The sequence below is a fragment of the Plecotus auritus genome (genome assembly GCF_963455305.1).
Source record: "Plecotus auritus genome assembly, chromosome: 4".
Classification (NCBI taxonomy): Eukaryota; Metazoa; Chordata; class Mammalia; order Chiroptera; family Vespertilionidae; genus Plecotus; species Plecotus auritus.
In genome coordinates this window covers 186,721,755-186,747,861 of record NC_137775.1, presented here as the reverse complement: position 1 = coordinate 186,747,861, position 26,107 = coordinate 186,721,755, and the positions used below count along the sequence as shown (strand labels likewise).

The following is a 26,107-nucleotide window of genomic DNA, read 5'->3' as shown; positions in this document are numbered from 1 at the left end:
AGGTGGGTCAGAGGCCCTGCAGGAAGAGACCTAAATGTGCTTTCGCCCACCCCCTACACGCACCCTCTCCTGCTGGGCCTGGGGAGCTGGCCCATCTGGAATGCCAGGGTTTTCCCCTCTAAGCAACTACAAGGGAGGGGTGGCGGCTCTAGCAGCTGCTTGTTAACAAAGCCAGGGTCCTCCCGGGGGTGGGGGACTGCCTGGATCCCCCGCCCCCTTCCCCACCCACACACATCCCCCCACCGAGGTGCCTTCTTTCCCCCTGGAGGCCCCTGCGCCCCCATGTTAGCTTTCACCTGCCGCACAGGCTCTGCCCTGTCCTCGTCCCCAGGAGGAGGCCTCAGGGTGCAGGTGGGGCTAGTCTCTGAGCTCGCCCTGTTACTTGGCTGCTGGGGTTTGGCAATCCTGACTTCCGTTTGTCACGGCAACCACACCACGCACTGATGGGAAGGGAGGGCGTGCAGGGGGCCCCGGGAAGTGGCGGCTGCCAGTTTTACAGATGTGAGCCGGCCTGCCACCATCCCCCAGCAGGAGCTCTCTGCAGCTGTGGCTCTGACCGCAGAGACCCCCTCTTCATGTGGGCAGGGAAACCCCACCTGGGGAGCCCCGAGAGAGAAGCCCCGCCTCTGCCCTGTGCTGCTGCCTGGCCTAGGACGGGGCACGAAGCACAGGCAGCTGAGGGCCTGCCTGCCTGGGGCTGCTTCATTCGGAGAATGTGGGCCGATCACTCCCGACACGAGAGCGGTTTCTCGTCGGCCGCCTCTTACAGAGCCCGCGGGCGCTGGCTGTCGCCCTGTGGCCGAAGCTGGTACAACCACCGAACATAAAAAGGGGTCCCGATGTTGTGAGGAGGGTTTAGAGAGGATACCCAGCTGGTTTCCACATCGGTACCAGGAGCAGGCCCCCCGGCTTCCCCAGGTGTGTGCTCACGGATCCCTGCAACTCTACAGCCACAGGTGGGAGGAGGGCATGAGCCCAACCCCTCAACACAGCCCCCAACGCAGGGCAGCCCCCCGCCAGTGGAGCCGGGGCCCAGGGAGGAACTGCTGGCTGGGGGCGGCTCTCAGCTCCAGACCTGCTCTGCAGCCCATGGAGGGGCAGCCCTGACGCCCTGAGTGAGGGGCCACACCTGCGGGCCCTGTGAGGCACAGGTCGGTGCCATGGGGGTCAGTCAATGGACTGCCAGCTCCGTGGTGGGTCCTGGCTGCGGGCCGCTCCTCCCCGCGCCGCCCAGCACCTGCCCGCCCGCCGTCCGCCCACACTGCCCGGGGTATCGGGACCCGAGAGGCAGCTCCGCCAGGTCTGCAGGCTGCTCCTGCCGCTGGTGGGACCCACGCTCGCACAGGTGAGGGTGCATCTAGAGCCGTCCTGGCCCCACACCCCAGAGGCCCCTCCCAACCCAAATGATCCCCCAGGGCCCCCTTCTGCCTGGTAAGGAGGAGAAGGGCCCCGGTCCCTGCCCCAGCTGCTGTGGTGGTGGTGGGAGGGGAGTGGGGAGGTGCTGGAGCAGCAGGGAGATGCTTGAGAAGCTGGCCCGTCCTGGGCCCTGTCCCGGAAACTCCGGAAGGCTCGGGGTCCGGGAGTCCCGGAGTTTAAGGAAGTCTCCCGGGGGGGGGGGGGGGGTTTGGTGTGCCAGGTTTGGGGTCCAGCTCCTGCTGTCCTTCCCGCCCAGATGTGGGGATTCTCAGAGCCCGGGTCCCCATGAACCCCTCATTCCTGCCCTGGCAAGGTCACCGCTAAGGGAAACCCAGGAGGCAGGCCAGCCGAGGCGTCCCTGGCTCCCAGCCGAGGCGTCCCTGGCTCCCAGCTCACAGAGGACATTTCCCCTTTAGGAGAAGCGGGCCTTCGCGGTGACGCGGAGCGGGTACCTTGAAACGCGCCAGGTACGGGCTGGGGCCCGTGGCCTTCCCGTGCCCGTTGCCTGGGGAGCTCTCCTGCGAGGCGGCGTCTCTCAGCTCCACCCCGGCCCCCGTGTCCCACAGGAACCCCGAGAAGCCGGCCCCCTGCGGGAGAAGAGAGGTGTTAGTTTGGAGAGGGGTGGGTCTCGGGGCTGGGAGGATAGGGGACGGACAAGGCAGGAGGTCCTGAGTTACACACTCACCCTCCAGACACCTCCTACCACCAGTTCCCCCATTTCCAGGGCTTTCCGTACAGCCGGGTGCCTGGCGCTTCCCTTGTGTGGGTAGGGGCACCTTTGTAATCGTCCCGTCCTATGAGGTGGTTACTCCCACTCCCACGGCCAGAGGAAGACCAGCTGCTCAGAGAGGGTAAGTGACTCCCCCGAGACCCACAGCTGGTAAATGGCAATGCTGGGGGGAATCCAAACAAGAAGACTCAAGGGCGGGGTGTGCTGACCGACTGCCGGCTGCGTACAGCACGCGGGGCCTGGTAGGCGCACCTCCAACATTTACAGGGTGAACGGAGGTCGGGGTAACAGTCCCAATGCAGGAACGGGTCAAGCCCTCCGAAGGTGGACAGGGCCCCCGGGGCCTGATGCCGGGAGCAGGCGCTGTGAGGGCCGGAAGGAGGCAGGCAGACAGGCCGTGCTGGCAGGATGCGGTGCCTGGGGCCGAGCCTTGGCATCCCTGGCAGTGGGGGGGGGGGGGGGGCGTGGTAGGGGGGTATTTGTTGAACTGATGACTACCGAGTGTTAAAGGGGCTGTGAGAGCATCATGAACCTGCCTATGTGTCAAGTGCTATTAGCAACAACAACAAAGCAAGGTGCTATGATTTCTGTGTGGACTGAGGAGGGAGGCCCACGGGCCAGGGTGGTAAAAACGAGACCTACTCCGTCCAGCTCAGCGCTATTCCCAGCCTATGGAGAGTGCACAGGGCTGTCTCCCACAGTAAGCATCCCCACCCCAACGCGTAAAGCCGGAGAAAGGCGGCTTCCAGCGTGTGTTTAAGTAGTCGCTAAGAAGAGACCTTATGGTCCGCCATGGCTGGGTAACGGTAATCCGCTTACAGTTATCACGTACAAGCCCCAAATCTCAATGCCACTCACAGAAGGACAATGCCTATGTCCTTTATAAGCATACTAGAGGCCCAGTGCACGAAATTCGTGATGGGTAGGGTCCCTAGCAGCTGCCGGCTGCCAGCCAGGGCCTCCCTTCCCCCAGCCACCTGCCACTGCTGCTGGCCGGGGCGGGGCAGGCCAGGGGGAAGGGCCGCGGGCAGTTGGCCCTCCCCTTGGTCGAACTCCCAGTCAAACTCCCAGTGGAATTCCCAGTCCAGGGGACAATTTGCACATCAGGCTTTTATTAAATAGGATTTGCTAAACTGGAGATGAAATGATAACATCTGCATTTATAGGGAAATTATGTGATGACACAGTTCCCAACCCATGATTAACTAACAAAGGTCTATTTTAAAATCTGAAACTCCACAGATATCGAACCTTCCAAATGAGCAAAAACTGGCCTTCTATGGGATATGTGAGAGTGCAAATGTATACACACAGCCACATGGGCGATACTAAGGAAAGAACATTGAAAATTAAAATCTGCTGAACGTTGTCGCCATTTTCACAGTTTCCACCACCCGCAGCGAGCCCTTGGCGAGTGAATTAAGTGACTCCCAAGTTTTCAGTCCACGAGCAGCAGGCCCTCCATAAGCTCGGCAGAGGACAAAGCACAGAAACACCCCATTTGTTGCCTCAGCTCCAAACAGGATTTCTGCCCCCTCCCAACACCCCAAACTCCCATTTCTGCCCGGGGAGCCGTCTGTTCTGATCTCAGCACAGACCGAGAACCAGGAGTTTAGAAATGAGTGGAAAAAATAGGCAGAAAGACAAAAATGCATCGAGGATGGTGGCAAAGGAAAGGATCAAATGTCAAGTGAGGGAAAAGGACGTTTCAGTGAAATGTGAAGAAAAGGCCCGCTTTGGGGAGGAGGTACCTTCTGGAGCTGAGTCGAGGGCGTGTCGGCGACCGCGGCCTTCCAGCACCCCCGAGGCCCCTTCCACCTGCGGATGTTGGGCAGGGTCGGCTGGTTGAGCTCCGCACAGAACTGTAAAGACAAAGACAGAGCGGTCCGTGAGGCTGGGGTGACCCGGGAGCCAGCCGGTGGGGAATCCTGGGGCAGCGTGCTCACGGCGGGCTCCATCCCGGTGCAAGGACCAGGCGACGAAACCCAGGCACCACACCTTGAAAAGCAGACTGTCCGTCTATGTTACAGGCGTCCTCAAACGGCCCACATGCGGCCCGCCGAGGGCATGGATCCGGCCCGCCGGGTGCCCCTGCCTGTCCTGCTTAGCAGCCGACTCGTCCCGGGCCCGCAGTGCGCATAGGAATTTGTTCATAGTTTTTTTTTAAACTATAGTCCGGCCCTCCAGCGGTCTGAGGGACAGTGAACCGGCCCCCTGTTTAAAAAGTGTGAGGACCCCTGGTACTATGATATGCACAGTGATCCCCAGGGGACTCTTTCGTAGCAAGGGGCTCTCTCCGCGGCCTCTGGCGCCCACAGTTCAGAACGCGTCGTCACAGCCTTTCCATCCCTGCAAAACTCGTGCAGCCGAGGGGCCAGGAGGGCCCGGGTCGGCACCAACAAGGGGGCCCGGTCGGCACCAACAAGGGAGGACGGGTGACTGCGCGGTGGTCTTTCCTCCCGGGCTGGCTAGGAGGTGCAGACACCGACCCCAGCTCCACCCTGACTACCACACTGCTCTCCCTCGTGTTGTCGGAGAGGAACGCCCTGCTGTCGCGGGCGGCTTCTCGCCAGGGCCTGCGGGCACCTGAGGACAGGTGACTCCCCTGTTCACACCCTAAACCGAGTCCAGCCGACACAGTCCCATTCCCGGGGATGCCACTTGGACCGGAGGGCGGCATGTGGGAGGTGACCCCGGGTGACAGTTTCCCAGGTTCACTCCCAAAGACAGTCTTGGGGAACTCCAGTGGGGCCGGTCCGAGCACCATCAGGATCGTGTGGGAACTGCCGGGGCATGCAGACTCCCAGGCCCCGCCCGGACCCACCGCATCCACAGGGTCTCTGAGCCAAGTGCCACAGGGCACAGCCAAGCCCAAGTGGGGGTTTCAGGTCAAGGTCACGCAGCTGGAAGTCAGAGGGAGGGATGAAGCCAGGCGTGCCTCCTGCCCCTGCCTCACAGGGGTGGGCCAGCCCGCCTGTGCCAGACCTCCGTCCAACTGCCAGGGAAAACAGAAGCACCCCGAGCCCGCCCACCCGAACTCTGCCTCCCAAGGTTTTATCCAGAACAGGTGGCTCTCCGCCCACACAGCAGAAGGAAGCAAGAAATGCTGCTCTCGAAGCTGGGATGCTCACCAGGGCTGGCGGTGGAAGTGGAAAGGGGGAGGCTGTGTGTGGCCGGAAACAGTCTCCCAGGTAACTGGGGTCTGCACACCTGAGCACTCCTACGCTACCCCCTCCCCCCACACCAGCTGTGCTTCTAAAACCCCAGCGGCTAACCCACCACCTGCCGCCGCCCTCAGAATCACGCTGGTTCTTGTTGGTAACCCACAGGTTTGCGGGCCGCGTCCCTGGCGGAATCGGAATTTCTGAGGGCCGGGCCAAGGCGTGCACTCCCCAGGGATGAAGGTGTGACGATCCCCAAGCAACCCTATAAGGTCGGAGAAGCTGTGGACAAGGCCACACATCGCTGACTTAGACTCGGCCGCCACACGGCTAGTGCTGCGGTCTGCACAGACAGCGGGTGTCATTCCGCTCAAGCAAATCCCATTTCGGCCCCACCCCACACCCTGAGACACTGCCTCCGGCTCTTCGCAGACGACCTGTGGGAGAAGGCGTGAGGGAGCTGCAGGGATGGCTCACAGCAGGCCTGCCACAGATTCCTGCAGGAAGATGAATCAAACGGGCGTCCCTCTCCCTGGCTTCTCTCTCCCAGGACAAGTTACAAGGACCACGGGCTAGGCGTGTTTCTCTAACCTTAGACCAAAGCGGGTGGCAGCACCCCGCCCACAGCCAGCTGGGGTGGCCACAGGGGGCCCTCGAAGTCAGGAGTGGGAGAAGTGGGGAAATGGGAAAGGAAACACAAGATTCTCACAAACATTAAAATCCTTCCTCCCTCTTCCTGTCATTACGGCTGTGTGAACTCGACGAGAAGGATTCCATCTGAAGGAACTCTTGCAAAACTGCCTGGAATAAGAACATTTTTTTTTTAGAGGTAGAAAGAGAGAAGGAAGGGAGAGAGAAACATCAATATAAGAGAGAAACATGGATCAGCTGCCTCCCGTATTCACCCTGACAGGGACTTGAACCCCCAAACAACGGAGCCACCCACCCAGCCAGGGCAAGTTTAGTTTTAATATCTAGTAAATTAATCTGTGAAGTTTCGGTAAATCCAAACATAGTCAGAAAACACTGGTGGCCAGCCAACCCAGGACCAGGTTCACTTCTGAAGCTTTAAACAAGAGGGTCAGAGCGGGAGGTGGTGGGGAGGGGAACCAGCATCTATTGAGTGCCAGTCATCTGGCGGGCACGGTTCACAGACCGTCACAGGCGACCCTGATGACGACCTGAGAGGTAACACGCCACGGCCGCTCCCTGCCAGCAGGGGGGCCAGGCAGGATGCAAGCCCAGGGCTATGCCCAGTGCACTTAGGAGAGAAGGTGTAGGAAACACCATTTAAGCCCACGGCCCACGCGATGTCACTGCACCACACGCATCACACACTTTGGGTTCTCTGGAGCGAAACCAGGCCCCACCTCCATCCCTGGGGAGCAGTGACGAGCTCGCAGCCCCTCAACCCCCCTGCCCACCAGCCCCTTCGAGGTCAGCTCCACGAACACGCTCTTTCCACGGGGATCTGGAAGGAACTCAGGGACGTATCCTTGCTCAAACCTTCTTATCACGCCGAGGAAGACGGAAAGCCAACCAGGAGACGTTTCCTCGGCCACCACCGCCAGCTGGTCAGTAGCTGCTTTTACAGACAAGGTGGTGACACCACGCGCCCTCCTGTCGACAGACCCGGCTGGCGTTTCCCAGACTCACTCAGCCCGTGTTTTCTGAACAAGGTGGTTAAAAATAAGCTGGGGGTTGAGGGGAGGGAACTTTCAAGGGCAATTAAAACGTTTATTTCGCAAGGGCTGCCGTTCACTGGAGAGTAAGAGCAAGTCAGAGATTCCGTGGAGATGGAAGCTGGAATAGGGACGGAGGGGCCCACGCCACGGAACGCTGTGGCCATTCACTCCACGTGGCCACCGCCTGGCCATCCCTTCAGGGATGTGCCCAACGTCGCTCTTGTTCTCCCAGTCTTTGGATGTTAAGACTCTTTTTTTTTTTTTTAAATATATTTTATTGATATTTTACAAAGAGGAAGGGAGAGGGATAGAGAGCTAGAAACATCGATGAGAGAGAAACAGCGATCAGCTGCCTCCCGCACACCTCCCACTGGGGATGTGCCCGCAACAAAGGTACATGCCCTTGACCGGAATCGAACCCGGGACCCTTCAGTCCATAGGCCGTCGCTCTATCCACTGAGCCAAACTGGTTTCAGCAGATGTTAAGACTCTTAATCTTTGATGGGAGTTAGGACTGTGATGATACTGTTGTGCTCTTTTCCCCTTCTCTTGATTCTTTTTAGCCTATTTTTGAAAATACGTTTTTTAAAATTGATTTTAGAGAGGGAAGAAGGGAGAGGAAGAGAAAGATAGAAACATCGACGAGAGAGAAACATCAATTAGCTGCCTCCTGCACACCCCCTACTGGGGATGGATCCACCACCCTGGCATGTGCCCTGACTGGGTATAGAACTAGCAACCCTTTGGTGCGTGGGCCGACGCGCTAACCATAGAGCAACACCGGCCAGGGCTCAGGTCAATTTCTTTATGATTGACATAGCATTCACATATAAAAAATTAATTATTTTAGAGTCCAAATGAACGTGAAGAATTCAGTGGCTTCACGGTGTTACGTAGCCATCACCTCTGCCTCGTCCCCGAACATTTTGTCAGCCACAGAGAGAAGCCAGTAGCACTGAAGCAGTCACTCCCCATCCTCTTCCTGCAGCCCCTGGCTGCCGCCCGTCTGCCCCCGGCCCTAAGGACGTTTCCTAGGAAGGGATCATACGATATGGTGTCTGGCTTGTTCACCCGGCAAAATGCTTGGGTTCGTTGTGTTGGAGTGGGTGTTAGTTCATCACTCCTTCCTGGGGTTCGGTACTGCTCCGGGGTTTGGAGGGGGCACGTTCCGTGTGTCCACTCACCAGCGACGGCCACTTGAGCGGCGTCTACCTCTTGGCTGCTGTAGCTGCTGCTGCTGTGCGCAGGCACACGTGGGTGTTTGAGGACCTGTTGTGGCTTCTTTTAGGCCAACGTTGCTTACTTCCTACTTCTCGCAGACCTGCCCACTGCCCCCCACAGCCTCTCGCCACCCTCATCTCTCCCTGCACGCTCGCGGGTGCGTCTGTGACCTCGCCGGCCCGCTCCACCCTGCACTCCACACGGAGGCCCTGCGGCCTTTTCCAATCCCGGGTCTCTTGTCCACTAGGCTCAGGGATTTCATGGTCGCTCGCAGAATAAGGTACGCAGGGCCCAGCACGGCCAGGTCTCTGACCCTCCCTTTACGCTCATCTCATCATTCTGACCCCCAGCCTCTGTGCTGCGGCCACATTGACCTCTCTGTCCTGCAAACCAGCCGTGCTCCGTCCCACCACAGGCCCTCTGCACGTCCTGGGTTGTAGGCTTGATCCCTGGCCCTGGTCGGGACATGTGCAGGAGGCAACCAATCGATGTGCCTCTCTCACATGTCTCTCTCTCTCTCTCTTCCTCCTTCCCTTCCACTCTCTCTAAAAACCAATGGAAAAAATACCCCCAGGTGACGAGTAACAAAAAAACGGACTTGGGCAATGGCTTCGATGTTTAAGGTGAAGCAGAGGAACCACTCTTTCCAACCAACAGACAGACACCAGGTGCTCCAGCCATGGGGCCCTGGGTCCGGCGGGGAGCAGGGGCCATGCCACCCCCTCGGGGACCTGCCACCGGCAGTTTATCCCAGCGTCCCTCCGCTCGGTCACTGAGCACCTGGGAGAGGAATGTGCAGCCCAGTCATTTCTGGAACGTAGACTTTTCAGAGCTCAGAAAAGACAGTTTGGGGACAAATAAAAGAAGCACTTCTTCCCAAATTAGGCAGAAACTTGTGAGTAATGATTGAAACTAATTATTCCAAGTGGAGGCAAGTCTGAAAATAGCAACGCGTTTTGGAGGGTTTGGGGCTATTTTCGGCGAGCGGAGGAAAGCTGCAGGCAGAGCCAAGCGCCCCGATCCCAGCAGAGGCCCTGGGGTGGCCGCACCACGGCTGGCACCCGCGTGCCATTCCACAGATGCCAATGTTTTCACGTCGCTTGAGAAACGTGCCAACAGTGAAGGCCGAGGGGTCGGAGTTTCCTTGGTTCTTCCCAATGAAATGCTCAAACAGCCAACAGGGAACACCAACCACGGATGTCACATTTCACCTGTAAGCAGATGTCACATTCTACCCCGGCTCGTCGGATGACGGTAACTTACTTCCTAAGACAAACCGCAGTGATGTAGCCAACCAGACGTTTGCTTTTCTAGAGTCTTCTCCCCCTTTGACAATGTCAGGGGAGCAGGCTGACACACAGGTGCGGTGGGTGTAGACAGGGGAAAGGGCCTCGGAACCACACAAAGCCTCCCACGTGGCACGTTATCAGTAAGAGCATTTCCACCTGTGAGGTTTCAGATGAGGCAACGGAAAGGGTGAGGCCCGGGAGGAGAGAGAGGCCGACACATCCGGGTGGGACACGATGATCTCGGTGCTGAATCCCCGAGAGGACAACGCAGGGGCCGAGCAAAGCTGGCCCTTTCCATTAGCTGCCCCTCCCCTCCCCTCCCCCCCTCTTCCCTCCCCTCCCCCCCTCTTCCCTCCCCTCCCCCTCTTCCCTCCCCTCCCCTCCCCTCTCCTCCCCTCCTCTTCCCTCCCCCTTCTCCCCTCCCCTCCCCTCCCCTCCCTCCTCTTCCCTCCCCCCTTCTCCCCTCCCCTCCCCTCTCCTCCCCTCCTCTTCCCTCCCCCTTTTCCCCTCCCCTCCCCTCTCCTCCCCTCCCTTCCCCCCTTCTCCTCTCCTCTCCCCTCCCCTCCCCCCTTCTCCCCTCCTCTCCCCTCCCCCCTCCCCTCCCTTCCCCCCTCTTCCCTCCCCCCTTCTCCCCTTCTCTCCCCTCCCCTCCCCCCTTCTCCCCTCCTTTCCCCTCCTTTCCCCTCCCCTCCCCTCTCCTCCCCTCCCCCCTTCTCTCCTCCTCTCCCCTCCCCTCCCCTCCCCCCCCAGGGACACCCGCATATTTTTAAACCCCAGACACAGATCTTCTCAGACTCACGTCAAACACAAGACTCCCAGCATTTCCCACGCGTGTCTGTGAAGAACCCCGCATCCCTGAGGAGCCGATCCATGAAACCGTTGGTGCGTACAGACCCTCGGGAGCTGGCTGTTCGCCCGCCATCAGCTCTTCTACATGGTGCCCTCCAGCCCGCCTTCCTCGGGCAATAACCACGCACGTGCGCCTGCAGAGCGTGGCTTACGGACTCACGGCTTGTTTTAGGCTGATGTGCATGATGCCACCCCCTAGTCTTGGACGCCTGCGTATTTCCTGCTTTATCTCGGGCAAACCACGCAGACTTGGTCGTCCTTTTCTGTGCGGGCAGCCAGGGATGGCGGGGGGACTGTGAGTTTTTGCCCCAGACACCTGATGGCACAGGAGCGACCGCCACGAAACAGCGCCCTCCTCCTGGGGTGTGCGGACACGACCGGTCCTGAGCGCCCTGTGCCGACGGGAGAGGTGGAGAGCCAGCCCCCGGCTGTCTTCCCGCCACCGCCCGCTCCCATCACATTTCTGCCAGAGGCACTGAAAAACAGCCAGCCTGCTTCTTGGGCTCCTTCCAACATCCCGGGAGAAGGTGGCTCGACAGCAAACAGGACAGAAAGGAGGGACGTATCAAAAGCCACGCGGCACGCCAGGGCCGTGGCGGTGCCCACAGCACACGGGACATTATGTCTGAATCAGATCGAGAGCGCTCATCCGTCCGCTAGGAGGCCGGCCGCGTGCCAGGCACTACCGCACGCTCCTTACACAGGTCGCTGCTGCGACTCACACCCCGGGCCCTGCCACGGAGGCCTCATCCCCCCAGAGACACGAAGAACACGGGGCTGGAGGGATGAAGACCAGCCAGAGCCAAGTGGCCGAGCCAGGACCCAAATCCCAACTCTACCTGACTCCATCATGCCACTCAGCTTCCTGCCAAGGAGAGGAGCAATATGATCAGACTTGTGTTTCAGAAGAGTTACTCTGGCAACGATACAAAGGAGGGATTGGACAACAAAAGTAAATCGCAGAGCCTGGCTGGTGTGGCTCAGTGGTTGAGTGTAGACCTATGAACCAGGAGGTCATGGTTCAATTCCTGGTCAGGGCACATGCCCGGGTTTCGGGAGTGATCCCCAGTAGGGGGCGTGCAGGAGGCAGCTGATGGGTGATTCTCTTTCATCACTGATATTTCTGTCTCTCTCTCCCTCTCCCTTCCTCTCTGAAATCAATAAAAAATACATTTTTAAAAAAGTAAATCGCAGAGACCAAATAGTAACTTCATGTTTTCATTTTTCTCTCTGCCTTCACATTTTCTAGAAATTTCACTTTCCTGGCTGTAATATAAATACTGATGAATTGGCTTGAAGTTTATCCATGTAGAAGACATGCATTTGTGCACGCACACACACAGTTACTTCTTTTTCATAAGTAAAAGCTGACTAAGTGCTCTTCATAAATAAATTAAGGACCAAAACAACGTTAACAAATGTCCCTGCCACATCTTGAACCAATGCCTAAAAATACTTGTTCCTCCTTCCCCTCTTATTCTCAAATGTAGCCACTCAAACTGACTGCACAACACGGGTGTCTGGATAACGAGACACAAAACGAACAATCAATATGCAGCAATTTATTCCTCAGCAGGGTTCTGGCCAGGTGGAGACAGCGGGGAAGACCAAGCCTGTTGGATAGAAACGATGAGCACTAACACAAACTACAGTCTCACAACTTTATAATCTGGGGGAAAGACTTTACTGATCCCCCAGGAGCTGGTGTTAATGGTGGGGTTCAGGAAGAACCCCAGAACGTGTCCCTTTCCCTTCCAGGTCCAGCCCTTCGGCTTGCAAATGCTGAGGATCATGCTTTAGTCCCGGGCACTTGTCCCTGTGGCTTCCCGGAGCTGAACACATCAGAGGGGTGCTCTGTGACTCATCGCGGTCTTATACCACCACTTGGATAAATCTCTTGCTTGGCCCCTGGTGTCGGAAGCCAGGACAGGCAACCGGGAAGGCAGGTCATTCTGGAGCAACTCACAAATGGGGAGTGGCTTTGCCATCCCTGGCTGTCCTTCCCCACCTCATTAATTCTGCATGTGAAAGTCAGTCTGTATTTCATGGACAAGAGTTTGATGGGACAGGCTTAGGGCAAGGGAAGGAGTGGGGAGGTAGCCCAGGGCAGAGTGTCGTAGGGAAACCAAGTCCAGGATCTAGAAACGAGTCTTGGATTCTGTTCATAAGGGATGTCAGTACACTTCTAGGCAGGCAAAGCAAAATCTCGGAAAGCAGGTTGGATGCTTTCCCAGGAGTTTCAAATCTCATTAAGGCCTAAACTCACCATTTCAATGCCACCCACACAGTCTTTTATCACCTGTAGGAATCACTCATTCTAAATGGGTAGCTAACGATTTGATAGATCTCTCCATGGAATCAATTTTGTCCGAGCAAGCCTTCCTGACCAGCTCAGTCATCTTCCCTGCGAAGAACAGCAGCATAAATGTTTTCAGTAGCAGAGCCAAACAGTTATACATGCCTGCCCTTCTGTTTCGTTTAAAATGACAAATTAGCCCCAAATTGGCTGAACATTAAGTCATGCTCTGAAGAAATGAATGAATCATTCATGAAAAGTCTCAGAATTCTGTCAAAAAATGAATTGAAAGTTCTCTCATACCAACTCATTGTTAGCATTTCCTGATAAGAGAAGCATTTGAGGGTGGACCGAACAAGACAGGAAATTGCATATAACTCTTGTCACCATGGCAATGGGGGTGTTTCCATGAGGTGGTGGCCACACGCAGCAATGTGAAAGGGAATGCAACGAGTTGGACAGATTTTCTTTCTGTTGAAAAGCAAAACAGAGTCCAGAGCCTAACAAGGCAGGAGGGAGACGTGCTTAGGACACACCCATGGCCAAGCAGGCCTGTCCAGGCGAGCCCTCCTTCCTCTCTTCCAAGCCAATAAATAGTCTAGGACAGCAGTTTTCAAACATTTTGACCATGACTCATGGAAATAAAAAGTTTTATATGGCAATCTGTCTGCCTGCCAACTATGTGTGTGTATGTATATATATCCCCCTACCTACCCATCCATCTATCCACTCATCCATCCATCCATGCATCCATCTATCCACCCATCCATTCGTATACAGGTATAATGAAACAAATGCTGGTTGTAATTTACTCAATTGATTTAATAACATATAATTTGAGAATCAAAATCCGGTATTTCTTTTTCTTTTAAATATATTTTATTGATTTTTTACAGAGAGGAAGGAAGAGGGATAGATAGTCAGAAACATCGATGAGCTGCCTCCTGCACACCTCCTACTGGGGATGTGCCCACAACCAAGTTACATGCCCTTGACCGGAATCGAACCTGGGACCTTTCAGTCCGCAGGCTGATGCTCTATCCACTGAGCCAAACCGGTTTTGGCAAAATCCAGTATTTCTTAGTACAAAGTCATTGGTCTTACAAGAAGAGCGTGATGCTCTCTCCTTTTCATTCTCTCTTTGCCAGATTATGTGAAATGTTTTGTTGGACTTTATGTAGAAAAGGCCTTCAAAGTTTCCTCAAACAAGCCTTGGGACACTGAGTCACTCTTCAGAACCCAGTAAATGCAATACCCCTTTAGTAAACACAGTGGCCGAGGCATACATCCAGCTTGCAAGTCACCTGCTCCCAATGTGATTAACAGCTGAATGTTCATCCACAACACTGGCCAGAAGGCAGTGGAATGACATATTAGAAGAACATGTAATAGATTCACTTCAAAATGCAATAGGTATTTAATTTTAAAGCGTGCCTTTAACATTTATGTAAAACGTTTTTTGTACTCGTTCAATAGAAACTTATCTGGCTACTGGGTAAAGCCAGCAATAAAACTACTGGTCCACAAGGGGTTAAGTTCAGAAAAACCACCTTTCAAAAAGGAAGATGCAGTGCACTTCCAGACGAACAAAACTGTAAGAATTAGTTGCTAGTAGACCTTCCTTATAAGAAATATTAGAGAACGTTCTTTAGGCTGAAAGCAAGTGACCCAGACCAACTCGAATCCTCGTGAAAAAAATGAAGAGAACCAGGAAAGGTAAGTATGTAATTATACAAGACAGGATAAGTGCATATTTCCTCCTTTACTCATGTTGTGTAAACAACATGTATGACTGGGTATGTAACATGTAGAAATGTAACATAGTGGACGACAGCCCGAAGGAGATGGGAAGGAGCAAAGCTGCATTAGAATAAGAAAGTGATGCCAGATGGTAACGTGAATCCACAGAAACAAAGAAAGAAAGCCGGAAATGGAAAATGAGAAGGTTAATGTAGACAACTCTATGAATATACATGTGTGCTCCTTTCTTCTCTCATCTTCTTTAAAAGAGGAAGAATACGTGCCGAAACCGGTTTGGCTCAGTGGATAGAGCGTCAGCCTGTGGACTGAGGGGTCCCAGGTTCAATTCCGGTCAAGGGCACGTACCTTGGTTGTGGGCACATCCCCAGTAGGAGGTGTGCAGGAGGCAGCTGATCGATGTTTCTCTCTCATCAATGTTTCTAACTCTCTATCTCTCTTCCTTCCTCTCTGTAAAAAAAAAAAAAATCAATAAAATATATTAAAAAATAAAATAAAAGAGGAAGAATATGTAAAGCAATGATTGGAACAACGTATAGTCAGGTCTGTAGTGCGTTTAGACGTAATATGCGCACCAACAGCATCAAAAGGGGAAGAGGGAAGAGAACCATCCCTGAGTAATGTGTCTATAGCTCAGGGAAATAAGTTAGAGTGAATCTGATGAATGAAGATGCATATGTTAAACTCTAGAGCAACCACTAAGAAAGTAAAGAGCTCAGAACTTCTAGAGACTAAAGACAAAGCAATCAAACCACCAAGGACTACCTCCCGGGGAGAAGACGGCACTCAATTCCGACTCTCTGAGCGCAGCAGCGACCGGGATGAAACAAGTTCCAGGCGCGAGTTCTTTCCTGCCCACTCCTAAATTCATAGCATTGTCTCTAAATGGCTCCCAACATTTTTAAAAAAATACTGCCAACCTAAATTCATTAAGTATTCATCATAAAAACAAATAGCGATATAGAAATTACACAAAAAATGAGCAACTGCATTATATAAATGTTCACTTCTAGGTAAGATGATTTAATGATAATTTCTAATGATAGAAAGCCAACATTTTTTCAAATCACACTGTTTGGGGCTTGGTTAGAGATCAGCTCAGGTAAACCATGATTTATTGGAGTCATACAACTCCGGCTCCCAGGAGTTACAGGCAGCTGTGCAGGGTGAGGATTCACACTGACGAAAACTACGAGCTCAGGAGAGAAGAGAAAGCGGACAACAGAAGAGCGAAGCACAAGCAGTGACACATGTCAGGTTCTGGGCTGAACGTGTCTGAAGCCACCAGTGGAGGACCTGATGCCGGAAGAATGGGGGTGCAGACATTCTACCAGCCAGATGGCCCCTCGGAACAGCCACGACGGGCTCAAAGCGCAGTCACAGGATGTGCCTGAGGGCTGTTGTTTCTGCACCCCCAGGGCGTGTGCCGTGTTGTCTCACACCGACTGGGCCTGACCACATACAGAACACGCCGGTGTCCCTGGGCTCTCTGTCCTTCTCTGGAGGACGTTTCGTCATGGGCTGTGTTTTGTAGGTGACTGAGGATATGACAGCTTTCCTGGGTAGAGAAATGAATCCTACCTTCCTTCACCAGTGCCCAGAGCTGGGAACCTGAGGGGCCCCATGGAGAAGCTTCCGGAACATGTGAACTCCCCTGGTGGGTGGCTCAGCTGGTTGGGCAAGAAGAAGGGTCTGTGTTCTGCCCGCAAATGACAGGCCTGATGGGATGGTTTGGGGGGTCCCCTCAGCTCCGACATCCTGGGTTCCTGTCCACGCCACTCAAATGTATCTCCATCGCTTCACCCCCTTGGTGTGCAGTGCAATTTAGGCCCAGAGTCAGCACTCAACCGTCACACAGACTAAGTTAAGCGGAGTCCAAATCACCGGGAAACACTCTGGAAGCGTGTACTGCAACAACAGAGCCAGTGCGCATGTATGTACACGTGTGTATGCTCAGAAACACCATCACCAACCGCAGGTACAAGCATCCTTAGGTTCTTCACACGCATCTACGTGACAATTATGTACCTCCTATTTCCTCCTGGAAAACCCCCAAAGTTGTGAACTTCTAACTCCACTACTGCCCGCCACAGCTCCTAGGTGCAAGTACCAAGATCAGTAGGTCCAGTCCCAGCTCGCTGGGGAAGTGCACACACTTTATCTCATGCATGAAGCCCCAGAAGACTTAGCGATCCCCTGCTCCACCTGCAGAACCGCTAGACCAGTGGTCGGCAAACTGCGGCTCGCGAACCACATGCGGCTCTTTGGCCCCTTGAGTGTGGCTCTTTCACAAAATACCACGGCCTGGGCGAGTCTATTTTGAAGAAGTGGCGTTAGAAGAAGTTTAAGTTTAAAAAATTTGGCTCTCAAAAGAAATTTCAATCGTTGTCCTGTTGATATTTGGCTCTGCTGACTAATGAGTTTGCCGACCACTGCGCTAGACTAAGAACCGGACGTCAAAGCTGAAAGTCTGGGAGAAACATCTGGCAGCAGCAGGCATGAACGACTAGCAGGCATTTGTCCTAGACAATGTGGCAGGAGGGGTATACCCGGAGGGGGGGTCCTTTTCAACAGCCACTAATGGCAACAAATCAACCTCAAGTTGGGATTTTCGAGAGAGGAGGAGGAGGAGGAAGTTATCAATGGTGATGAGGATGATATGTCAATGGCCACAGCAGCCGCTAATTAGCAGGAGTAGGGACAGAATTAGCCACCATTGCTCTGGTGCTTACCATATACATAATCCCTTCTAGCTCACACATTATCTCACTTCATTCTTATGAAGTCGGTATCATTGTGACACCCCCACCCCCATGCCAAAAGGAAACCGAGGCTTGGCAATAACCGGCCGAAGAAGTCCCACAGCTAGGAGAGCACAGCAGAGTGGCCTCACCCCCAGTCTGTGCACCCTCAGAGCCCGGGTTCTAGAGGATGGAGATGGACGCCGTCAGCTTTGATGGACGGCTAAGTCGTGGCCTGCAGAGGCCGGGGAGCCTGGAGGGGGTGGGGGTGAGAGTAGCACAGGCAATGGCCATGAGTCGGGCAGGTCTAGGGTTGGGTGGGTCCGTGCTCCGCCCTCTGGCCCTTCAGGCGAGGGTGACCTCCAGCTGGAGGCCACGGCCAAGCTATTGTTTGCAGCTTTGCAGGAAGCGGGTTGAAAGGGTCGTTGAAAAATGATCTTACTAAATCAAGCTGTACCAATATTTTTATTTCCTTTCATGCAATGCCATGTTTGAAAGGCATTAGGTGGGCCTGTTTATAAAGCCTGGGAACTAAGTCTGTGTGACTTCAGTTCAGGAAAACAAAAACGTCCTGCCCTTAAAGCGGAGAGCACGGCCGAGGGCAGCTTCCTTCTCAGAGCAGGTCCTCGCTCTCGGCCCCTGAGGGATGTTCGACAAAAGTCCTTCGGATCCAAAAGGCTTCTTCAGAGGGATGCCACGCGTCCTGACGTTTATGCGCATTAAACCACCTTCTGTGGGTCTAACAGTTTTATTTTTTTAAATAAGAAATTGGTAGACAGACTTAAGACTATTAGCTGTAGGGTTTATAGCTTATTGTTAAAATATTTTTACTTATTTCAGAGAGGAAGGCAGAGGGAGAGAGAGAGATAGAAGCATCAATGATGAGAGAGAATCATTGAGTGGCTGCCTTCTGCACGCTCCCTCCTGGGGATGGAGCCCGCAGTCTGGGCATGTGCCCTGATCGAGAAGTGAACCGTGACCTCCTGGTTCTTAGGTGGGGGTCTGGGGGAGGGGGGCTGAGAGACTGCATTTCTAACTGCTTCCGAGGCTGCTGGTCCGCAGACCAGGCTCCGGCAGCAACGCTCTCCGAGTTACCAAGAGCTTTTCCTGGTGGGCCTCCCACTCGTCCAGGTGGATACGGACCTGTGAGTCCTGAGCTCCTGTAAACTGGTGAAAAATCAGGTCTGTGCCAGGTCACATTCCACCTGCCACTCAAATGCAACTGGCCACCACGTGCATGTCCCCTGGCTGCCTCTGGACTTTGCTGGAGCGTCTGCTACCTGCCTGGCACGCAGAGAGCGCCACAGAGGCCCGTAGTGTGAGTGACTGAGCTGGCGTGCACACAACACAAAAGAAGGAAGAAGGAAGCGGCCTTGGCTCCCGGCGGGCCCCGTGCCCATTCAGACCCTCGTGTAAAGCTGTCTGCCGGTCACGTATGGAGACAGGGAACAGTACAAAGCCGTGACCAGACCTGGTGAGGGAGAGGGAGGCGGGGGAAGAGGAAGGAGAAGGCCCAGGAGCTGCAGCTAACTTTGGGGGATCAGGCAGCGCCAGGCAGTGTTGAGTCTTTCTCGCGGACTGTCTACTTAGTCTTTTCAAGACGTCTGTGGAGTGGGGATTACAAGGATTTCCACTCTACAGACTGGGAAACGGAAGCACAGAGAGGATTAGCAACTCCAAGATAACACCGCGTGGAAGGAGCTTGTCTGAGCCACACCGTACGCCCCGCCGCACGGCGGCCCCCTTCTCTGCCGGACCCCGCAGCCCTTGGCCCCCCAGGTGGGATTCACTGTGCGGCCCCCCCAGATCGGAGAGTAACACAGCTCCAAAGACCTGGCCGATATTTTCCTGCGGCGTTTTCCGGCCTCCGCGTGTTTACCTGCTCGGTCTGATGTTGGGTGTGTTTTTGTGTGCGTTCAATCTGGGAAGTAAAACCAAGAACTGCAGTGACTACTGAGAAGAGACTTGTTTCAGGAGCGGTAACCTTCTAACAGTCCCAAGCCCATCCAAAGAAGCTGCGTGCACTCCTGGACCTGGTGCGCCTTATGGCTGGTGCTCATTAAGAATTCATATGTAATTAAGAATTCATATGGCCTGAGTGCCTGGCATCTAGAAAGCCCTTCCGCTACTCTAACTCATCCGGGTGTCCTGTGCCTCTGAGCTCATAGGCAGCATGCTCCTTGCTTTACCTGGAAGGGAAACGAGGCTGAGGATGAGAGAGAATCATGGATCGGCTGCCTCTGACCTGAGATTCAGAGCCCCGAGCCCAGACCCCCTCCCTCCGTCCCCCCTACCCCCCGCCCCCTGCCCCCCACCCCCCGCCCACATCACGGCTTGGTGCCTAAAAACTTAATCTGCGTCAGTGTCAACCTGCAATCCAACTACTAATCCAAACAATTCTATGAATAAAATATCACGCCAGTGCTTATCTCTCTAACCACTTTTTAAAAAGTAATTTTATTGATTTCAGAGAGGAAGGGAGAGGGAGAGAGAGATAGAAACATCAACGAGGAGAGCGCGTCATTGATCGGCTGCTTCCCGCACACCCACCACTGGGGATCAAGCCTGCAACTGGGGCATGGGCCCTGACTGGGAATCGCACCGTGACCTCCTGGCTCCTAGGTCGACGCTCAAACACCGAGCCACACTGGCTGGGTTCTAACTACTTTCCTTCATGTTAACGTTATGTATTCTAACTAACACCTGTAATCCCATAGTTAGGAAGAGGCCGCAGCGACCGAGGGGAGCAGCTGGGTGTGAGTTTGGGGGTCTGTGAGTGCCACTGGAGAGCCTGACCTCCTTGGCACCTGCCCAGCCTGCTTTTGGGAGCCAACCCACCTCACACACAGACCTCAAACCCCCAGCCGGCCAGGGGTCCCAGCTGTGCCTTGACTTGAAGCTAGAAAGCCGAGGTGCACCGGTATCTCTTCCAGGGCACAGTGCAAACCTTGGTTTGAGGTGGGGAGGGAGTTCCCCAAAGCTCAGAAGTAGCCTAAAAAGGGCCTCGATCTCACGAACTGGTCTAGGGCAGCCGTGGGCAAACTACGGCCCGCGGGCCGGATCCGGCTGTTCTATCCGGTTCTCTTGCTCTCCCCTCCGCTCCTTTACTCTGAATTTATATTAGTTCACACAAACACTCCAACCATGCTTTAGTTCCGGCCCTCCGGTCCAGTTTAAGAACCCATTGTGGCCCTCGAGTCAAAAAGTTTGCCCACCCCTGGCTAGGGATTAGAAAGAGCATTAACTTGCAAAATGGAACCACGGGACTCTATTCCTTCCCCCGCCGCTTAGCTCGTCCCCTCGCTGGGCCTCAGTTTTGTCATCCACTAGCCCAGAGGATGACACACGGCAGAGATGCAGGGGAGTGGCTGTCACGGACCCTGGCACTCGAGTGGGGCCCGGAGCGCGGTGGCTGCCCCAGAGCACGGCCCACGGCGGGGGCCTCTGCCCTCGCACAGCCCCGAAGGCCAAGCCAGGCGGGATCTGCAAGTGTTAGCGGCTTAGGAGCAACGCGGGGGTTTTGACTACAATTCTGCGTGGTGCACTGACTGTTGGGACACAAGTAACAGCCCAGCCTGCAGCCAGCTCCCTCTCGGATGACAGGGAGTTGCATGTTTTCGGTGTGGGTGTGGGTGTGGGTGTGGGTGTGGGGTAGGAAGAACAAAACATTTACCTTTTCCAGGGCCTCTCTGTCAAGGAGCTCTTGCACAGCGAGAAGCTTGATGCTGTAAGAAAAATTAAAACCACACTTGAAAACAAACCATTTCATGTCAGCAGGTCGCAGGGCAAAAGGCTGAAATTTCAGCCGCGTTTCGACGTCACCTCCCCTCGTCGGTGGCCTTGGGTTGAACTGAAATGACCGTTACGGAACTATTAAGCAGGTTTCTAAATGGTGGAAGCGATTTTACCGTCTGAGCCAGCAATTCCGCTTCTGGGCAGGTACCCAGGAGGGCTGAAAACCTGGCCTCGAGCAGGTATCTGCACACCCCATTCACAGCAACGCTGCTCTCAGCAGCCAACAGCGGGAGCAACCCAATGTCCATCCGTGGGCACATACGCAGTGGAAGGTCGTTCGGCTTTCCAAAGACGGCGGCGCTGACCTAGCCGGGTTGGCTCAGTGGACAGAGCGTCGGCCCATGGACTGAAGGGTCCCGGGTTCGATGCCAGTCAAGGGCACATACCTCGATGGCATCCCAGCCCCAGTCTGGGCACGTGTGGGAGGCAACCAATCCATGTGTCTCTCTCACATCGATGTTTCTCTTTCTCTGTCTCTCCCCTTCCCTTCCACTCTGTCTCAAAATCAATGGAAAAATATGCTCGGGTGAGGATTAACAGAAAAAACACACACAGAAAAACCCAAAAACAAATTCAGGAAGGACACTCTGGCCTGTGCTACCTGGATGAACCTTGAGGACATTATGAGGTGGAATAAGCGAGACACAAAGGACCAATCCGTGTGATTCCATGCCTCTGAGGTGCCTAAGGCAGTGGTCGGCAAACTGCGGCTCGCGGACCACATGCGGCTCGCGAGCCGCGGTTTGCCACTCTGTTGACTAATGCGTTTGCCGACCACTGGGATAGGGGCTTAATCACAAGGACCAACAACAGCCTGTAATTATTGGAATCGAGAGTCTAGGTCAGTGGTCAGCAAACTCATTAGTCAACAGAGCGGCAAAACGCGGCTTGCGAGCCACAGTTTGCCGACCAGTGGCCTAAGGCAGTGGTCAGCAAACTGTGGCTTGCGAGCCACATGCGGCTCTTTGGCCCCTTGAGTTTTTAGCAAAGGCCAGCTTAGGAGTACCCTAATTAAGTTAATAACAATGTACCTAACTATATAGTTTAAGTTTAAAAAATTTGGCTCTCAAAAGAAATTTCAATCGTTGTACCGTTGATATTTGGCTCTGTTGACTGATGAGTTTGCCGACCACTGGCCTAAGGTATCACATTCACAGAGACAGAAAGTAGATGGAGGTCCCCAGGCCCGGCCCGGGGCGGGGAGGGGAGTGAGTGGTTCATGGGGACAGAGTCTTGGTTTGAGATGGGGACATGGCCCTGGCGATGCCTGGTGTGACGGAGCGCAACAAAGCGAGCGTACTTCATGCCACTGAGCTGCACGCATACCCGGTTCGAGTCAGAGTGAAGTTTATGTCATGTACCTTCACCCCAAGAAATTCGAAAGGACCGGACAGCCGCTTCACGTGAGGTACCTGGATGAAGTCAGAGGAATACAGAAAAGGACACCGGGGCCATGTCCAGTGGCCATCTTCCCCGACGGCCCTCCGAGGATGACAAGAAAGAGCGAGATCACTGCTTACGGAGGCCTGCTCGAGGGCTCACTGGCTCAGCACCTGGATCGAGCCCTACTGTGTGGGGGTAACGGGGGTACACGCTAACTCTGACGTGCTCCCCGCCCACAAGGAGCTCACGGCCCCTTGGAGGCCATAGTCAGACCAGAATATGACATACAGTGTGCCAAGGGGGCGGCCAAGGCTCAGAGAGGATCCGGCCCAGCTGAGGTCAGGGAAGGCTTCCTGGTGGAGGGGCCGGTAAGCTTTGCCAGGGGGAGGGGCCAGGGACGAAGGCGCCCCGCAGAGGGCCAGCAGAGGCAAAGGCACCAGGGGGAGAGAGAGGGCAGGGGGGACACAGCCACCCGTTTCCAGTCCGGGGGCCGGAGCCCAGGCCGCAGGCAGCACCCTCGGGGAGAGAATCCGGAAGTGGATGGAGGTTTCCCGGGGAGGTACTTCCCCTTCTGTGACAGCGGCCAGGGTCACAGTGAGCAGGCAGCCACGGTGTGCGCTCATCGCGCAGGGAGGAAGCAGCGAGCTCAGCAGGGTGCTGAGGGAGGGTCAGCTGTTGGTGTCACCAGCTCCCTCTTCACCCTGATAATCTGCTTAGTGATTAGCTGTTGGTGTCACCAGCCCCCCTGGCCTCCTCCCCCAACGGGCTCTCTGCACAGGCTCTCTGCAGCAGAAAGGGGCCTCTCCGGGACCCCGTGCCTCCCTCCAAAGGGGTTCTATCCACAATAAGGTCCACCTTAACTTGCAGGACTCTCTGTACAATGATGTCTGCACAACTCAGCAAGCAGGAGCCAAGCAAAGGCAGGAGTTACTGAAGAGCAACTCCAGGAAGTGCAATGCAGCAGCAGCAATTCACAGACCTCGGGGCTCAGGGCAGGCACGCCCTCTGCTCCGGGCACACGGACCTCCCCTCCCTCCCTCCGGGCCATGCTTGCTTCGTTTCTCCCTCCTCGCAGCTGCAGTGCTAAGGTGTGTCCGGATGGGTCCTGTTACGTGATATCCTGGCGTTATTCCTTACCCAGTAGGAGACTATCAGAGCGGAGTCTCTATTTCACATTTCTGGTACCAGATTCTTCTAGCACATCGGATACCCCCTGGGAGGGAATTCACACGTCGAGGAGCCGCAAACCCGTTTACCAAATGCTCCATTCGGCACCTCTAACTTCCCCGCCCGGGAAGGGACTCGCATCTCTCATTTCAATCCTGCTCCTCCTCTCCTTCCTCCATCCTCTTGCTAACTCCACCAACACACACTGAGTCCTTCTAAGTGTCAGAAACCGTGCCGGGTGCCAGGGGGGCCAAGATGAACACAGCACGGTCCCGGCTCCCACAGGGCTCCCAGGGGCCGGGATGCTGCTTGGGCACAGGCCCGGGAGGCCTGTCTGCCTGAGACCCTCCGGGTCCCCACGTGGGCCAGCGGAGCTGGGAGACACGGGGCGTGTCAGCGGTGGCCCGGGCTGGCCCAGCACTCTGAGAAGACAGGCAAATCCCACACAAGCAGTCATTTATTTAGAAAAATGGCAACGGCCAGGGCCAGTCCTGAAGTCAGGATGGGCAACACGTAGAAAGACCTAGAAGGCGTGCAGTCACGGCTGCTAGACACGCCACGGGAGGGAAGGCGCAGAGGGCAGAGGTCCTGCTCAGTGCCCGGGCCAGCATCTGCCACGGTGAGGTCTACGCAGAACGAGAAGTGGCGAGGGGGAGCGTGCCAGGCAGAACGTGGCCCCGACGGCAGGAGGAAACTCCGCAAGGTTGGAGATGCAGAAGACAAAGGGTGGCCGCGGGCTGCAGACTGAATGAACCTCACTGGCCCTGATGGGGCAGGTAACACACCTACAGGGTGACACGCCCCCCTGCACCCAGGCTCCGAGTCAGGGTCTCTCTCTAGCTCCCTTGCTGGCACTTTGAGTTTCACTGATTTACTCAGTGACGCATTTTAGAGGCTGAGATACAACAGTACATGCACAGCGATGCAATGCGGAGCCGTCCAGTCTCGGCACAGATAAAACACTAGCATGTAAGGCTGTGTACCAGGCACGGCTGGGCGCTGGGGATTCAGTGAGCGCAAACCCAGCCTCAGCCAGGCGAGGGCGCTCCAGGAGGCAGACCCGGGCGCTGTGAGCTTCTGCACCCAGCAGAGAGGCCCCGGGAAAGTGGCCTCAGCGGACAGGTACAGGGGTGCAGGCACAGGGTGGGCGGGAGGAATAGCCGGAGCTGTTCTCAGCAAGCGGCTTGTGCAGCAGATGGAAAGTGGCTCCTCCTCTCCCTGAAGGTTCGTCATTGTCCACGTGGGAAAAGCACCCCGAAGAGAACCGTTTCTGAGTCAGGTCCTGCTCCTCCAGGCCCCACAGCGCCCGTCTCCAGGCTCCTGAGTCCCTGGCAGGCGCCCCAGCTCCCGGCTCCCAGCGAGACCCTCCGCGTGGGACCAGGACAGCACCTTCTGGAAATCTCTTCAAGCACAAACCACTGGCCAGAGGTGACAGAGCCCAGTGCTAACAGGAAACAGCAGAAGATGGTCAGACCCCCTGTGGGAAGCGGCCAGTGGAAGCGAGCCTGGGAAACACTTCCCCACACCCCGCTCCCTTTGTCAGCAGCACACTCCCCACCTGGTGCCACTTTTTAAAAAATGTATATATTTTTATTGATTTCAGAGAGGAAGGGAGAGAGATAGAAACATCAATGATGAGAGCGAATCATGGATCGGCTGCCTCCTGCACGCCCCCCACTGGGGATCGAGCCCGCAACCCAGGCGTGTGCCCTTGACCGGAATCGAACCTGAGACCCTTCTGTCTGCAGGCCAACGCTCTATCCACTGAGCCAACCAGGCAGGGCAGGTGGTGCCACTCCTTAAAAAATATATCTTTATTGATTTCAGAGAGGGAGAGGGAGATAGAGATAGAAACATCCATGATGAGAGAGAATCACTGACCGGCTGCCTCCTGCACGCCCCTCACTGGGGATCGAGTCCACAACCTGGGCATGTGGCCTGTCCGGAATCAAACCGTCACCTCCTGGTTCATGAGCTGACGCTCAACCACTGAGCCACACTTGCTTTCCCTGAGTCCTCTTTGGCTACTCCGGGGCTTTCCTTGGGGGAAGTGGAAGAAACCACCAGGTAAATGAGCTTTTGCCTCTACTGCTGGGACATTCGCCTCCTGCACGACCTCACCCGTTCGCAGGTGAAGACTGTGGCTGACCCCATCCCCTCTGCACCTCCACTTCCCCATGGTCCTCCCGTAGGAAGGTGCTCAGAGCTCTGTGGGATGCGATCTTCCGGGGGTGACCTTGTCTTTTCTTTCTGCCATCCCATGCCATTCACCAGGCTTTCTTCCAACATCTTAATCTTTTGCATTATATAAAAACTAGAGGCCCGATGCACAGAATTCGTGCAAGAGTAGGCCTTCCTTCCCCCGGCTGCCGGCACTGGCTTCCCTCTGGCACCCGCGACCTGGGCTGGAGGGGACCCGGGCTTCCCTACAGCCCCTGAAGGACGTCTGGTCTAATTAGCATATTACGCTTTTATTATTATAGATTCTTTATGAGCATCAAATCCTGTGAGAATTAAAGTAAGCAACACTCTTTTTTTGTTTGTTTTTGGTTTTTATGCACGCTGGCCAGCTATCAATAATTAAGGGTTTGGGGTTGCTTTTTTTTTTCTCCCCAT

General features: G+C 55.2%; 1 protein-coding gene across 2 annotated transcripts in view; it reads right to left on the bottom strand.

Annotated features, from left to right (window-relative positions):
* Positions 1–26,107, bottom strand: part of EEPD1 (endonuclease/exonuclease/phosphatase family domain containing 1) — a 74,358-nt gene that overhangs the window by 7,478 nt on the left and 40,773 nt on the right. For both annotated transcript variants that reach the window (XM_080666295.1, XM_080666294.1), the window contains 3 exons: positions 20,820–20,871; positions 3,898–4,008; positions 1,869–2,003 (listed from right to left, as the gene is read on the bottom strand). In XM_080666295.1, coding sequence (XP_080522421.1) covers positions 1,869–2,003; positions 3,898–4,008; positions 20,820–20,871 — 298 coding nt within the window. The remainder of the gene's footprint in view (positions 1–1,868; positions 2,004–3,897; positions 4,009–20,819; positions 20,872–26,107) is intronic.